The sequence below is a fragment of the Megascapheus bottae genome, chromosome 3 (genome assembly GCF_031878675.1).
Source record: "Megascapheus bottae isolate mThoBot1 chromosome 3, mThoBot2.hap1, whole genome shotgun sequence".
NCBI lineage: Eukaryota > Metazoa > Chordata > Mammalia > Rodentia > Geomyidae > Megascapheus > Megascapheus bottae.
Genome location: NC_143511.1, coordinates 79,581,800 through 79,598,224, shown reverse-complemented (window position 1 = coordinate 79,598,224; position 16,425 = coordinate 79,581,800). Strand labels below are relative to the sequence as shown.

The window sequence follows — 16,425 nt, the reverse complement described above, 5'->3', positions numbered from 1 at the left end:
TGAGTTCAAACCCCAGGACTGGCAAAAGAAAGAAAGAAGGAAAGGAAGGAAGAGAGGGAGGGAGGGAGGGAGGGAGAGATGAGGGAGGGAGGGAGGGAGGAAAAGATATTTTTAGAACTAGCATTTGTACCCTTTTACTAATTACAATTAAAAAAATGAAACAAAAAAAAAGAACTAGCATTTGTATGGTCTAGGAGAAAAAGTAACAAAGATTGAACCAATGAGAGAATAAATACATAACGATGACTAGACTTTAGTATAATGAATAAAAATAAGGAAAGTAAAGAGAAAAGAAATAATGGGTACCAGTAAAATGTGGACAGGAAAGGTTCTCTTAGGGAAGTGACAGTCAAGCAGTTTCAAGGAAAGAAGGAAGCCATGAAAATATCAGGAAAAACGTATGAGGTAAAAGTCAAAGGAACACTCTTGCCTCTCAGCAAGCTCAGGTCCAGGCTTTTCTGTAGCTATTAAAATTAGATGTCACAATGAATTCTCCATATGAATAGACTTTCCTGCTAAAGTTAATTTATATGTGGGCCCAGAGCTGTATTTGAAAGAGTTATAAGCACTATTATATTTCTTACCACTACCACCACGAATAGTCTACAAACCACTCCATAAGCAACACCTTACAGAATACTGACATTAAAAAGTCCTTTTGCTTCCTAAATTTTCTTGATTGCAACGTTCTTACTAACTATGGTTTAGGGTTGCTGTTGAAAAAGTTGATTCTGGACACAGGTTCTTCAAGACAGTTCTTAGTTCTGTATTGAAGGGTCTGTGATTTTGGGCAAATTAATTGGCAGTGTGCTTATAGTGGGAGCAATAGTAATACTGTCCACAAGGGTATATGTAGATTTCTTCAATTAGTTATATTGAAGAATATAAGAACTTGTTTAATAGAACATCATTCATTTATAAAGAATAGAATGGTGTGAAGGAAATTAAATGGAATGGAAGATGATTGTGTTGATTGAGACAAGACATGCTCAAAAAGATATATATGTATCAATCACATGTTTTCATCCATATTAGGATATAGACCTAGAAATGATAACAATAGTAATATATTATTATAAAGGAGAACTGCTTCAGGGAAAGCAGCTGGTTTGTGAAGTGGAAAGGAGAATATTATGGTGGGTAAAAATATATAAGTATGGTATCTTTGTGTAAAATTGACTGAAATCTCTCTAAAAGGAGGAAAAATAGCAAAAGCAAAATAATTTAAAGAACATTATATGCCTTTACATAAATAATTTTTTTTGCCTGTACTGGTGCTTGAAATCGGGGCTTGGGCTTTGTCCTTGAGTCTCTCTGTGTTCAAGTCCAGTGCTTTACAACGTGAACCCTAGCACCACTTCCAGATTTTTTCTTTTTATGTGGTACCAAGGAATCCAACCCAGGGTTTCATGAATGTTAGGCAAGTACTATACCACTAAGTCACATAATCAGCCCTCTCTTTTGTTTGTTTGTTTGTTTCCACAGATATGGTGTACAGACAATTCAGGATAAGTATAAAGTGGACTCTCCGGCCATTAGCACTGCACACTTTGAAATGAAAGGAACTGGTAATTTCTCACAGTTACAAGCTTAACTATGAAGAGTTTGAGTTTTTATAGTTCCTTATGTCAGTAATGTACCTAATGTAAATTCATTCCTACTAGTGTGGTGGAAAGTACTGGGGCAGGAGTAAGAAAGAAGGTTCATTTTCTAGCTCTCGTTATTAACTATTAGGAACTGGGCCCTTTTCTCTGATTTTATGTTCTTGTCATATTGTTAGAAGAGTTCAGGTCCCCTGAGGTGCTTGACTTGATCAGGTCCTTTCTATAGATATGGTTTTGGGTAAAATGAGCAATCAAGATGATAAGAGTAGAACCCAGAAAGACAAACTGTGCACTCAAGCTCTTCTGATCAGTTAGCAACACAGCAAAGACAGTTATGTTTTTCCTTCTTCCTAGCCTTTCCTCCCAATGGCCTGTTCTTCATCAATAGGAAAGATATTATAGGAACTACATCATTTCAAAGTAATAAAAGAGGGACAGCACACATTCCTACACTTAGGTACATGTCTTCTCAGACACTATGAATGCTTCAACAATAAAAAGCACATTTATTTATTTTCTTATTTCCTTACCTATATTGTGCTGATAATGGGGCATGGAACTCACTTCCAGAGATAGCATTTTAATAACCTTTTCTGTAGTTATAAAATTCTTCATAATTAGAAGCTGGATACGGTGGCTCACACCTGAAATCCTGGCTAATCAGGAGGCTGAGATCTGAGGATTGCAGTTCAAAACCACCCTGGGAACTAAAGTCCATGAGACTTTTATTTCCAATTAACCACCAGAAAACCGGAAGTAGTGATGTGGCTTAAGGAGTAGGACAGTAGCCTTGAGCTGAAGCATTCAGGGACAGCGGCCAATCCCAGAGTTCAAGTCCGTGACCAAAAATAAATAAATAAATAAATAAATAAATAGACAAATAGATAAATAAATAATTCTTCATGATTAATTTCATCCTGTGGCATTCATAATTACATGTGTAATAATAGCTCAAAGAGCAAATAAGAAAAATCAGTGATCCAGCAAGACTGCTCAATCTAAATCCATAGTTTGTTGTAACCAATAAATAGAAAACAGTTAAAGTTTCTAAATTAAACAAAGCTAAACAAACCAAATACTCTCAGCTCCACTATGAGGGGAAGAGTCTTGCTAAGAGATGTACTATACAATAGCTAATTGGACACCCAATCAATACTGATTTGTTGAATGAATGATTTATGAATGTTTAAAATACTTAGTTCCATAGAACGTTTTTATTTTTATTTTATTTTATTTTATTTTTTGCCAGTCTTGGGCTTGGGCTCAGGGCCTGAGCACTGTCCTTGGACGTTCTCAAGGCTTAGCACTCTACCACTTGAGCCTCAGCACCACTTCCAGCTTTTTTCTATGTATGTGGTACCGAGGAATCGAACCCGGGTCTTCATGCATGCTAGGCAAGCACTCTACCACTAGGCCAAACTCCCAGCAGAATGTTTTTATTTTTAGACTTTATGTTCCTTCTGTTTCTTTTCCTTATTCTTTTTTACTTTTTTTTAAATAGATGGCTCTTCTAAACGAATTATTAGGACAAGAAGAGATCTGCAACAGAAACTAGAAGAACAAGGTATCTTGGAAGCATTATCTAATTGTAAAAACATTACAACTATATCACTAAAAAGCTCTAGACAAATGAAATACCATGTGCTTCTTTAACAGAAGGGTTGAAAAGAAAGTTGTGGAGGTCTAGCTCTTTTCAGTGACAAAAATCAATTTTTTTAAAAAAATCTGTTTTGTTCATCTATGTTAATCTGAGAAAATTGGGCCTTCACTATCTCTCTCTTTAAAATGACATATTAAATTTTTATTTGTCCCAAATATATTCTCTCTACAAACATCATGTGCCATTAAGATCGTATTCTTCCACTCTAAATCTATGGTTTGATTAACTTTAATGTATAACTGTAAAGCTATACTATTTCTACATTTATACAAATCCACAGGGTTTCTAATACATAGTAGTTAAAACTATGATTTAAAATATAAATCTAGCCAGGCTCCGGGAGCTGTAATCCTAGCTACTCAGGAGGCTGAGATCTCAGGATCAAGGCTCAAAGCCAGCCCAGCTCAGTAAAGTCCGTGAGACTCTTATCTCCAATTAACCACCAGAAAACCAAAAGTAGCACTGTGGTGCGCTCTACTGAATGTGGTAGAGGGGTAGCCTTGAGCTGAAGAGGTCAGGGACAGCCCCCAGGCCCAGAGTTCCAGCCCCATCACCAACCATATAAAATAAAATATAAATCAAATGGGAATTAGTAACTTACAGATAACTCACCTTTTACAGTAGAAAGGACATCAAACCAGAGGGGTCTGTGTCCTGGGTTCAGTGAATATCATGCTTAGTGAAATGTAGGAATTTCTAACAATTACAAGAGTATTCCATTTGCACCTGTTATTGTAAGCTAACCTTCATTGTATGTTGTAAAGATCTGAAAAGGGGAGCACTGATTAAAATGAGCACTTACAAGGAAGGAAGATGCTAGCCTAGGTCTGTGTACTATGCTATATAAGGCATTTTGAAAACAGGATATTTAGCTTCCAGAAGGAAATTCCTACAGAGCTAGCTTCAATTAATGGAAGGTTTCATGTATATTTAAGTGTGTGTGTGTGTGTGTGTGTGTGTGTGTGTGTGTGTGTGTGTGTAAGAGTCTCAAGAATTTTCCTGCCTGGCCTGACTTCCAACTGCAATCCTCAAATCCCAGCCTTCTGAGTATGGAGGATAGCAGTTGAACAGGCTTATTTAGTCTATGTTTACTCAAAGGGTTCTGATCCCAAAGTGCTAGTTTGAGGGATTAGGATTTAGCCTAGTTGAAGGAAGAGTAGGGAACCGCAAATGCTATTTTCAGGAAACCTTTCAAAGCATGTAGTGTGAAGTGGAGGTAATGTCATCCATTGGCCATCCTGGAGTAGTTGCAAGGAAAGGCAGGTCAGCCAACTGGTTATGGCTGTGGTTATGGTAAGAGCTCACTTGGTAGTTAGTGGAGATCAAGAATGCCTTCTGATTCATTCTCAGCCTGAGGTGTTGTATGCCTAGGCCTAATCAAAGGTAACTGTACTGTCACCATTTCAGTTGCTACATACAAACATCCAGTGATAAAGAAATGTTGTTATGATGGTGCCCGTTTGAATATCCATGAAACCTGTGCAGAGCGTGCTGCCCGGATTACCATAGGGCCACGCTGTATCACAGCTTTCAACCAATGCTGTACCTTGGCAAACCAGTTCCGAACTTTGAAAGAAAAGCTACTTCATTTTGGAGAAAAACACATGTGTAAGTATTACATTTTTAGGGTGTGGGGATATATAGGTCATGGGTAGAGCAATCGATTGCACATTAAGTATTACAATTTCTACTACAATTCTGCCCAATACCAGTGATTTTGTATAATGGCATTCTACATAAAAAAAATAGGCATTATCATCCTTTCTCAAAATTGAATTTTGAAAAGTTGAAACTTAGATATGCCCATAAGGAAATATGTTAACCCTCATGCACACTACACAAACCCAGACGGAAGACCCAGTAAAAACATACAGCCAAGTTTCTATGTAACTTAAACATCCTTAGTATTATCTGAGGCTCAAGACAAAACCTTAAACTAGACATCTCCAATATATTCTAGACCTCTCCCTTGCATTCTAAAGCTCTGTGTTTCCATGATACTATGACCATTAATTTTTTTCCATATTTTCATTGACCAAATACACCAATAATACATTTGAATCTATCGTGAGTTCATGGAATCTTGGGCCCAGAGTGTGGCCTAGTGCTGGGGTGCTTGCCTAGCATGCACAAAGCTCTAGGTTCAATTCCACAGGTCTGAGTACACTGAAAAAAGCTGTAAGTGGTGTTGTGGCTCAAGTGGTAGACCACTAGCCTTGAGAAAGCTCAAGGACAGTGCTCAAGCCCTGAGTTCAAGCCCCAGGATGGGCAAAGAAAAAAATTGAAATCTTATAGCAGTTTCAACAACAGAACATATTTTCAGAATTTATAGACCTCTTACATGTTTTCAGAACTTTTAATCCTTTTGTGCCTTCTACATACCTTCTTTAAGATACAAACAAAAACAGACAGGTACCTCCTGTCTTTACTGCAATTATTTTGTATAACTTTGTATCTCTAATTTTGTTCATCTCCATGAACATACTGCTGCAAAAATAATTGCTGTGGTAATTTACCAAAATCATACTAACAGGTTTTTTTTTGCTATAGAAAATTTTGTGCTTTTAGCTTTCTTTGACATGTAGCACCATGTGAATAATTCTTTTTTTTTTTTTTCTGCCAGTCCTGGGCTTCAGCTCAGGGCCTGAGCACTGTCCTTGAACTTTCTCAAGGCTAGAGCTCTACCACTTGAGCCTCAGCACCACTTCCGGCTTTTTTCTACATGTGGTACCAAAGAATTGAACCTGGGTTTTCATGCATGCTAGGCAAGCACTTTAACCACTAGGCCAAACTCCCGGCCCCACCATGTGAATAATTCTAAGTATGAAAATGTAACAACTGTAGGCCTGGTGCCAGTGCTCATGCTGTGATCCTAGCTACTCACGAGGCTCAGATCTGAGAATTGTGGTTTAAAGCCAGCCCCGGCACAAAAGTCTGTTAGACTCCTATCTCTAGTTAACCACCAGAACACAGGAAGTGTCCCTGTGGCTCAAGTGGTAGAGCACTAGCTATGAGCTGAAGAGCGCAGGGACAGTGCCCAGACCCAGAGTTAAAACCCCACGACCAAAAAAAAAGAAAAGAAAATGTAATATAATGTGAAAATCTTGGAGAATTAGGAATGTTGTTTCAGGCATTTGGTGGTCTGGATTCTGGTAATAACTGTGACCAAGAGCAAAGAACTTAACCTCTCTGAAAAATAGCTAAAGCAAAACAGGGATGGAAGTACGGCTAAAGACATACTAAAACATCAGGTCCTGAATTCAGATCTTAGTACTGACAAGCAGAAAGAGAGAGAACACTATGAACTTTAAATGAAATGGTAAATTTGAAAATGCCAAGAGATTACCTGAGGTATTGTGAAACCTATACAAAATGAGAACAGCTTACATTGATTCTAGAGAGTCCAAGATTACTAGATATTTCTTTTTTCTTTTCTTTTTTTTCCTGCCAGTCCAGAGGTTTGAACTCAGGCGTGAGCACTGTTCTTGGGCTTTCTCAAGCTAAAGTTCTGCCACTTGAGCCACAGTACCACTTCTACCACTTTTTTTCTATGTATGTGGTACCGAGGAATTGAACCCATGTCTTTGTGTTTGTTAAGCAAGCACTCTACCACTGGGCCAAATTACTGGCCCCATACTAGATATTTCTATCTGGCATTTATGTCTGGTATTTCTATTGTATTTGGTCTATGGATAAAGGGCTTTAAAAAAAGAAATCTCATTTAAAATGTAGGGTTGTAACTTTTTCAACCTCAGTAATTTGAAATTCTTACTATTTTGAAAAAACTTAACAAGGATATCTATTGTCTTTCAGAGTAAGGGCTCATGAAGACATCAACTTCTTTCTTCATCTCTGGAATATGCTCAATGTCATTACCTGAATGTGTTAAGTTTTGAATAACACATATGCAAGCTGTTAATTTTGCTAAATATCAGAGGGCAAAATCAAACTTAGTTAAATATGATGGTGATAACTTTGCATTGTATTTTTGAAGCAAACAGCCTTGGTTGCATGGGTGGTCATTTATCACATTTTTAATTATTAACCTTCTTCACAAATAAGAACAGAATGGGGCCAGGAGTGTGGCCTAATAGTTGCATGCTCACCTAGCATGCCCAAAGCCTTGGGTTCAATTCCCCAGAATCACATACACAGAAAAAGCCAGAAATGGTGCTGGGGCTCAAGTGGCAGTGTGCTAGCATTGAGGAAAAATTGTACAAGACAGTACCCAGGGCCTGAGTTCAAGCTCCAGGACTGGCAAACAAGAGAGAGGGGGGGGGAGGGAGGGAGAGAGAGAGAGAGAGAGAGAGAGAGAGAGAGAGAGAGAGAGAGAGAGAGAGAGAGAGAGAGAGAGAGAGAGGAAGAAGAAGGTGTAGAAGGAGGAGGAGGAGGAGGAGGAAAGAGGAGGAGGAGGAGGGGAAGGAGGAAGGGAGGCAGGAAGGAGGGAGGGAGACAGGGAGGCAAGAAAGGAGGGAGGGAGACAGAGACAGAGACAGAAAGACAGGGAGACAGTGAGATAGGGCGAGAGAGACACAGAGAGAACAAGTGGCTAATACTAAGTTCACCAGAACAGCTCAACCATCAGCGTTACAGTGCCCAGGAATCCTGCCCTTCTCTCTCTCAGATGTCAAGACCCCATCACAAAGGAATAGGAAGGGTGACTGTGGCCCTCTCAGTGACCTCTGTGAAGACTGTGCATGGACAGTCAGGGGCATGTTGGATCGAGCTCACTGCTGTGTGTATAGCCCTGAGGACATCTGTTATTACAACATTGAGCCACTTGTGCCAGGAAATGAAAGCCCCTAAAATGATAACATGTTATAAATATAGTTGTCTTAATCAGAATATTGGGATTAATAAAACATTGATAAATCATATTGATAAATTCTCATGGATGAATTGTCTTTTTTCCCAAATTGCTTGCAATTTAGTCTTTGATTTACTCATTTAGCTAGTTTTCTATACTGGGTAAATATTTCTGCAATTCTCCATTTTAATTTTGATGAAACTTTATTTACCCCTTTTAATATTCATTTATATCAAGACTTTGTTTTATTTTATCCATTTTAATTTTGTCTTATTAGAAGCACAGCTGGCAAGTGTAATCCTATTCAGATGTTCTGAGGATCACAGTTCCAAGCCAGCCTGGACATGAAAGTCTATGAGTTTCTTATTTTTTGTCCCTCTGCCCCCAATCTCCCTGAAAGTCTATAAGATTCTTATCTCCAATTAACACCAGAAAACAGGAAGTGGCCCTGTTACTCAAAGTGGTAGAGCACTAGCCTTAAGCTGAAGAGTTCAGGGACAGTGCCCAGCCCCTGAGTTCAAGTCCCACAACCAACCAAAAAAAAAGTTTCACATAGTGAACAGGACCGACAAGATCAGATCCTGTGACAAATGCAAGGCACGAAGAAAGCTGGTCTTGTCTGTGGTGTGCACAACTATAGCCCTGCTGCCAGGTCCTTACTGTGTACTAAATAAATAGTTGCTGACTGAAAGAAGTAAGATTCACTGTGATTGGGGGCTAAGAAGGCCTCTCGAGAGGAAGAAGTGCACTGAGATCTTTAAGACAAGAAGACAGCTGTGTGAACATCCAAGAGTGGGAACATTAGGCTAAAAACTTGTAGAAATCTTACAGGAATAAAATTCGTGGGTTTTTGATCCATTTGGAGTTAATTCTAGTACATGGTGACAAAGAAGGATCCAACTTTAGTTTTCTGCAGGTGCTTAACCATTTCTGCCAGCACAACATGTTGAAGAGGCTGTCTTTCTTCCATTCTATTTTTTTGGCTCCCTTGTAAAAGATTAGGTGGCCATAGGTCTTTGGTTTAATATCTGGGTTCTCAGTTCTATTTCATTGGTCTTCAGGCCTATTCTTGTGCCAGTACCAAGCTGTTTTGATAATTATAGCTCTGTAATAGAGTCTAAAGTTTGGAATTGAAATTCCTCCAGCGCTGTTCTTTCTGCTAAGAAGTGTTTTTGGTATACGTGGTCTTTTATTATTCCATATGAAATTTTGGATTGCCTCTTCTATTTCTTTAAAGAATGACATTGGGATATTGATGGGTATTGCATTGAATTTGTAGATAGCCCTTGGCAAGATTGTCATTTTCACAATGTTGATTCTTCCAATCCAGGAGCGTGGGAGGTTTTTCCATTTCCTCAGTTCTGCTTTAATTTCCTTTTTCAAGGTTTTAAAGTTTTCATCAAAAAGGTCCTTTACATTCTTAGTTAAGGTAATTCCTAGATACTTTATTTTCTTTGAGGCTATTGCGAAAGGAGTTGCTTTCCTGATTGTTGCCTCATTCCTCTCACTGTTGGCGTAGAGGAAGGCAGTTGATTTTTGAGGGTTAATTTTATACACTGCTACCCTTCCTGGAGGTAAAAGACGACACTCTGGAAACTTTACAAGAAGGAATAGAAGATACACTAGACCTGCTTGGCACAGGTCGAAATTTTCTTAATAAGGACCAAGAATCACAACAAATCAGAGAAAGGCTGGATAAGTGGGACTGCATTAAACTGCAGACCTTTTGTGTGACAAAGGACATAGCTAGTAAACTAATCAGGAAGCCTACAGAGTGGGAGAAGATCTTCACCAACTATACAACAGACAAAGGCCTCATATCTAAAATATATCAACAGCTCAAACAATTGAATCGATATAAACCTAATCTCCAAAGTAACAACCATCCATTAAAAGATGGTCCAAAGAGTTAAAGAGAGTCTTCTCTGAAGAAAAACAAAAATGACCTATAGACACATGAAGAAATGCTCAACATCTCTGATCATAAAAGAAATGCAAATCAAAACAACTCTAAGATTCCACCTCACTCCAGTTAGAATGGCCAGGATCAAGAAATCTAATAACAACAGATGCTGGAGGGGATGTAGCCAGGAGGGATCACTACTACACTGTTGGTGGGAGTGCAAACTCGTTCAACCACTATGGAAAGCAGTATGGCAGTTCCTCAAAAGACTAAACATAGAGCTCCCCTATGACCCAGCAATCCCACTACTTGGCATTTACCCAATCATCCAGAAACAAAGACATACTAAATCCACCAGCACAACAGTGTTCATTGCAGCACTATTCACCATAGCAAAGATATGGAACCAACCTAGATGTCCCTCAGTTGATGAGTGGATCAACAAGATGTGGTATTTGTACACAATGGAATTCTATGCTGCTGTCAGAAAGAATGACATTGCCCCATTTGTTAGGAAATGAAAGACTTAGAAAAGTTCATATTAAGTGAAGTAAGCCAGACTCGAAGGAATATAGGCTCAATGATTTCCCTCATTGGTCATAATCAGTAGAAACCTTGGGCTCTCCTAGCAGAGATTTGCAATAGAGCAAAACCTTGATACAAAAGGCCATATAGTGGGACGCTAAATGAAAGGATCTCTAGGATATAGGAACAGAAGCCATATAATGAATGATTGTTGTTCTTAAGGTACTATGTTATCTCTCATCTCTTTAGCTGTACCTTGGTTATCTCATATTGTTACAGTATCTCACTTTGTTACCTGATATATCTGATATATTTGTATTTGGTTATTTGAAATTGGATAGGGGATGGGGGAAAACAAGATGAGGGGTTGGGTGGGGGAGAGGGAAATGGGGACCAAGACATGTGAAAGGGTATCCATGTATGGGAATTAATGCACCATCTATCTGGCAAATATCATGTAGCCATTCTATTAATTAAAATAGAAAATATAAAAAAAAATTCGTGGGTTTGACAAACAAGGATTTTTTGTTTTGCCAGTCTTGGCTTGAACTCAGGGCCTGAGCACTGTCCTTGGGTTTCTCAAGACTAGAGCTCTACCACTTCAGTCACAGAACCACTTCCAGCTGTTTTCTCTGTATGTGGTACTGAGGAATGAAACCTGGGTCTTCATGCATGCTAGGCAAGCACTCTACCACTAAGCCAAACTCCCAGCCCAAGAAACAAGTATTACTTTAAGTGGCATATTATCAACTTCTGTGTTTGCTACAAAAGAATTCACTCATGAAATTACAGAAACAAATCCTGAACAGTAGAGGGAGACATGAATATTCAAAAAAATCATTTTGATGCTGTATAACAAAAATTTTAATCTATACCTATTTTTAAAAAGTCAGCGACTTCTAATCACAATATGTTAATACCTATGGCATTAAATTTTAATGGCTATGCTAATGATTTACATGTACATTTATTAATGTATATATGTGCACATATTTATGTTACATATACAATTTACATTCTCAGTTAAAAATGGTTTGCTCAAGATCTTACAGCTTATTAAAAGTTCAAATCAAAATTTAAACAAAGGTTCAAAAGCTAGATTTTCAATGATATGAAGTCTGTTTCTAGGCACTGCTTTTAAGCTAGTGTTTAAAAATGAATAGTACCCAGGCACCAGTGACTCAGGCTTGTAATCCTAGCTACTGAGTTCTTGAGGCTTGTGGTTTGAGCACAAAAACTTCATAAAACTTTATCTCCAAATTAGCAAAAATCCCTGCTAGAAGTATCATTCAGGTGGTAGAGGGTCAACCAAACAACAAACCAAGGGAGCATGAGGTTCTCAGTAAAAATCCCATTGCAAGTGATTTTTTAATGATGTTATTTAGTTGTTTTTAAAATACCAAATCAGAGTGGCTTTGAGGACCATGCCTGTAATTCTGATTACTATGCAAGTTAGATATATCAGTCATGTTTGGGGCCAGAAGCACCACCCCCTGTCTCGCCAGCCACCCCATGTAGGTGTAAGGGGAAATGATCATGGTCTGGGCCCTTATCTGAAAAAATAACTATTAGAGATAAGAACTGGGTATGTGGCTGCAGTGGTAAAATGGTTTCTTAACAAGTGTGAGGCTCTGAGTTCAAATGCCACTATCACAGAAAACTAAGAAATCCTGAAATTCTTTAAAGATTCTGTGTTTTAATGGTAATTCTAAATTTGCTTCTCTGTTCCACAGAAATGGTCACAACACACTTTCAGAAGTAAAGGACTAGCTTGATGAATAGCACCTACTAGTTTATGAATTTTCAGGCTACCACTGTGTAAGATGATTAAAATCAGGTCGCATTTTAAGCTGTATTTTTTTTATCTTTTCTTTTTTGGTACTGGTGATTGAACCAAGAACATTGCACTTGCTAGGCAAGCAAGCGCTTTGCCACTGAGCTACATCCCAGCCCTCAGGTTGCATTCTACAAATGTACCCATAACAAGAAAAATGTGTCACAATTCTTATTTTATAGCTCAGAAAAGCAATTTACAGCATTTTCAGTGGTAGTCTATAGGCCAAATTACTCTATAAAAATGTGATCAGCAAGCCAGGTGCAGTGGCTCACTCCTATAATCCTAGCTACTCAGGAGGCTGAGATCTGAGGATTGTGGTTCAAAGCCAGCCCGGGCAACAAATTCCGAGACTCATATCTCCAATCAAGCACCAGAATTGGTACTGTGGCTCAAGGGGTAGGATGGTGGCCTTGATCTGAAGACCTTGGGGACAACAACACCCAAGCTAAGTGGTAGAGTGGTAGAATACCAATAGAATTAGAATCAACCATGGGCCAATGACAAAGGTAGATAATAGAATATAAATCTAATACTATCTTCTACTTGGATAGCTAAATAAAATCTCTGGGGGGCAGGGGGAACAGTATGAAGAACTGAACTTGTAGCCTTGCACTCGCTAGGCAAGGGCTCTACTACTTGAGTCATAACCCAAGTCCATTTATTTAGTTTGCTTTTCAGTAGAGTCTCCTGCTAACTTTGCCTAAAGAAGCCTCTGTGGTCGAATGATCATGCTACTTCCAGGATGGACCTGGGACTACAGGCAGGTGTCACCACCTGTGGCCTGAAATGTACTTTAAAATTCATTAAGCCTCTCTCTTTCCCCCTCTCCCTTTCCTTCTCTCTCCCTCTCTCTATCTTTCCCTCCCTCCCTCGCCTTCCTCACTCCACCAAAACTGTCTATAAAACATATTTACTTTTAAGTTTTTCCAACTGGATGTAGTTTGTGCTCCCAGAGTGATTTTCACACTAGTGCCAAGAGAAGGGTAGCTGTTAAATAGACTCTGAGTGTGCCAGCTTCTGCAGGGCTGGTAGCACTCTATGGGTGACCCTTACATTTGTGGATATCATATACTGTGGATATCATAATAAGAATGACTTTAACAAGGGCCCAGACTTTAGCCTAATGTAGAATGCTTGCCTAGCAGTCACCAAGACCCGGGTTTGATTTTTTGGTAACGCGTACATAGAAAAAAAAACAACACACCCACACACACACACACACACACACACACACACACACACACACACACGTGATGCTGTGGTTCAAGTGATAGAGCTGTAACCTTGAGGAAAAAAAAACACCGAACGGTGCTCAGGCACTGGGTTCAAGCCCAGGACTGGCCAAAAAAAAAAAAAGAATGACTTTAACTTCTGAGAATAGGGACTTGAGCTAAAAAGCAGGCTGAAGGAAAAATGTGGTGTGGTTCTCAGAATCACTCCAGGGTCTGCCTACCCTTTGTGGGCATCACTTCCATGATTCTCAAATCACAATTTAAAATGTTTTAATTCTAAGGAAATGCCTTTGTTTCTCCAGTAGCCTCCACAGTACTTAGAAGAGGCTCATGAAATTTAAATGGAGCTATTATGAGTCATATCTTGTCTATGCCATTCAAGCATAAGGCATCTGTTTTAAATTTCTGAAAGCAAAAAAATACAAGATATTAATGGTTTGATTTTATTTTCTAAATTCATGGTTATAAAAGTCATGTACTAGCCAGCACCAGTGGCTTACATCTATAATCCTAGCTACACAGGAGGCTGAGATCTGAGGACCATAGCTTGAAGCCAGCAAGAGACTCCATGAAACTCTTATCTTCGATTAACCACCAGACAACCAGAGTGATGCTGTGGCTCAAAGTGGTGGAATGAAAGTGTTCAGGGACAGCACTCAGGCCCTGAGTTTACAAAAAAAAAAAAAAAAGAATAATACTAGAAAAATCCTTTCTCATTCATAGAAAGTGGCTTATAATTACATGAAAATAGGTTTCTAGATATTTTGACAAAATTAATTTGAATAACTACTTAAAGAATCACTTGAAAGATACAAAATTTGCCAACCACCAGTGACTCATGCCTGTAATCCTAGCTACTGAAAAGGCTGACATCTGAAGAATGGTTCAAAGTCAGCCAAAGCAGAAAAGTCCTTGAAACACCAAGAGGCCAGAAACAGAGTTATGGCTCCAGTGGTAGAAGGCCACTGTTAAGCAAACAAAGCTAGGAGACAAATGCTCAGGCCCTGTCTTCAAGCACCAGTATTAGCATCAAGTAAAAAAAGAAAGAAAGAAAGAATTACCCTTTTAAGAGCACCTTCCTGTCTTGGTGACTTCGGGAACACTCACAAGCAATTCTACTACTTGGCTAGAGTGAAGATTGGAACACTGAGGTAGAGGCAGAATGCAGACCAGAGGACCCTGTGAACCAGCTTGGTTAAGACTCTATTTTGGGAGTGGAATCCAGGTAGTATTAGCGGGAAGGATAAATGACCATGAAAATTGCTGTCAGACCTGAGTGTCTTCTCTTAGAAATGCACACTATTTGTTTAAAAAAAATTTTAAAGATTCACATAGTAAAAGATAATGAAAAATACATCTTTGAATGGCATTGGGAAGACATTATTTTCTTTTTGCTAGTCCTGGGGCTTGAACTCAAGGCCTAAGCACTGTCATTGGGCTTTCTCAAGGCTATTGTTCTATCACTTGAGCCACAGCACCGCTTTTTCTGTGTAGGTGTTTTCAGGGAGTCAAACCCAGGGCTTTGTGCAGGCTAGGCAAGGACTCTACCACTAGGCCATGCTCCCAGCCCCCAGGAAGACAGAATTTTTAAGTTGGGAACCCATCAACTTCAGTTGTGTTGAATGTTGGCTCTGTTGAGGCCTTTGAGATCAATAGTCCTTTAAACATTTGAAATAAATAATGTCAAGACAACTAGGCTTCTTTGCACTTACAATAATTAAGCTGAGCCAGGCATGGTGGCTCATGCCTGTAATCCTTAGCTACTCAGGAGGCTGAGATCTGAGGATCAAGGTTCAAAGCCAACCCCAGGCACAAAAGGACCTGAGACTCTTATCTCCAATTAACCTCTAGAAAATGGGAAGTGGAGCTTGGCTCAAGGGTAGGGCAGGAGCCTTGAGCTGAAGAGCTCAGGGACAGTGCCCAGGCCAAGTTCAAGCCCCTTGACCCCCCGCCCACCCACATACACACAAAAAAATACTTAGGTTGACTGTACTATTTTCTAGTTTCTTTTCCTGAAAATGATGGCAAAAGAACTGTTTGTTTTAACTTTACCCCCTCTTTCACAACCCAGCTTAATCATTCTGCAGATTTCCTTTTAGAATAAGTGGGCCAGATAGCCAGACAACACAATGGCAGACTTCTGCCATTCAATGTCATATATAAAAGACACTTTCAGTGAAAGTTATATATCCAGTTTTTCTTTGTGCTCCTTACTTCCCTGTAATCAATTCAGTGTAATGTCTTGTTAAAAATAGGACTTTGTTTGGCTGGGAATTTGGCGTAATGGTAGAGTGATTGCCTAGCATGCACGAAAACCTGGGTTCAATTCCCTGCTACCACATACATAGAAAAAAAAAGCCAGAAGTGGTGCTGAGGCTCAGGGGGTAGAGCTCTAGCCCTGAGAAAGTCCAAGGACAGTGTTGAGGCTCTGAGCTCAAGCCCAGGACTGGCAAAAAAAGAGAAAAGAAAAAAAAAAGGACTTTGTTGGGCTCGGAGCATAGTCATAGAGTGTGCACTTAGCATGCACAAGGCCCTGAATTTGATTCCTCCCCACCACATACTCAGGAAAAGCTTGAAGTGGTACTGTGCCTCAAGTGGTAGAGAACTAGCCTTGAGGAAAGCCCAAGGACATTGTTCACGCCAGAATTTGAGCCCCAGGATTGGCAAATAAAAAAATAGTAATAGAATTTTGTTAAGTCAAAGCAAGATATGTGTCAATGTGGTTGTAAATATCTGATTTGTACAAACATGGTTTACAGACATTTAATTTATTGGTTTTAAATAGAATACATAATACATACTAAGGTAGAAAAAAGTACTCTTAAAAGAAAGTTGTAAAGAAAAAGTTGCTGATGAG

At 39.1% G+C, this 16,425-nt stretch overlaps 1 protein-coding gene across 1 annotated transcript; it reads left to right on the top strand.

Annotated features, from left to right (window-relative positions):
• Positions 1-400: 400 nt before the first annotated feature.
• LOC150065861 (complement C5-like) lies at positions 401-7,530 on the top strand. The gene is made up of 6 exons (XM_090329378.1): positions 401-405; positions 1,486-1,568; positions 1,959-2,024; positions 3,106-3,168; positions 4,672-4,872; positions 7,078-7,530. Coding segments are annotated over exons 1-6 (420 nt in total). The 3' UTR covers positions 7,080-7,530.
• Positions 7,531-16,425: the final 8,895 nt, after the last annotated feature.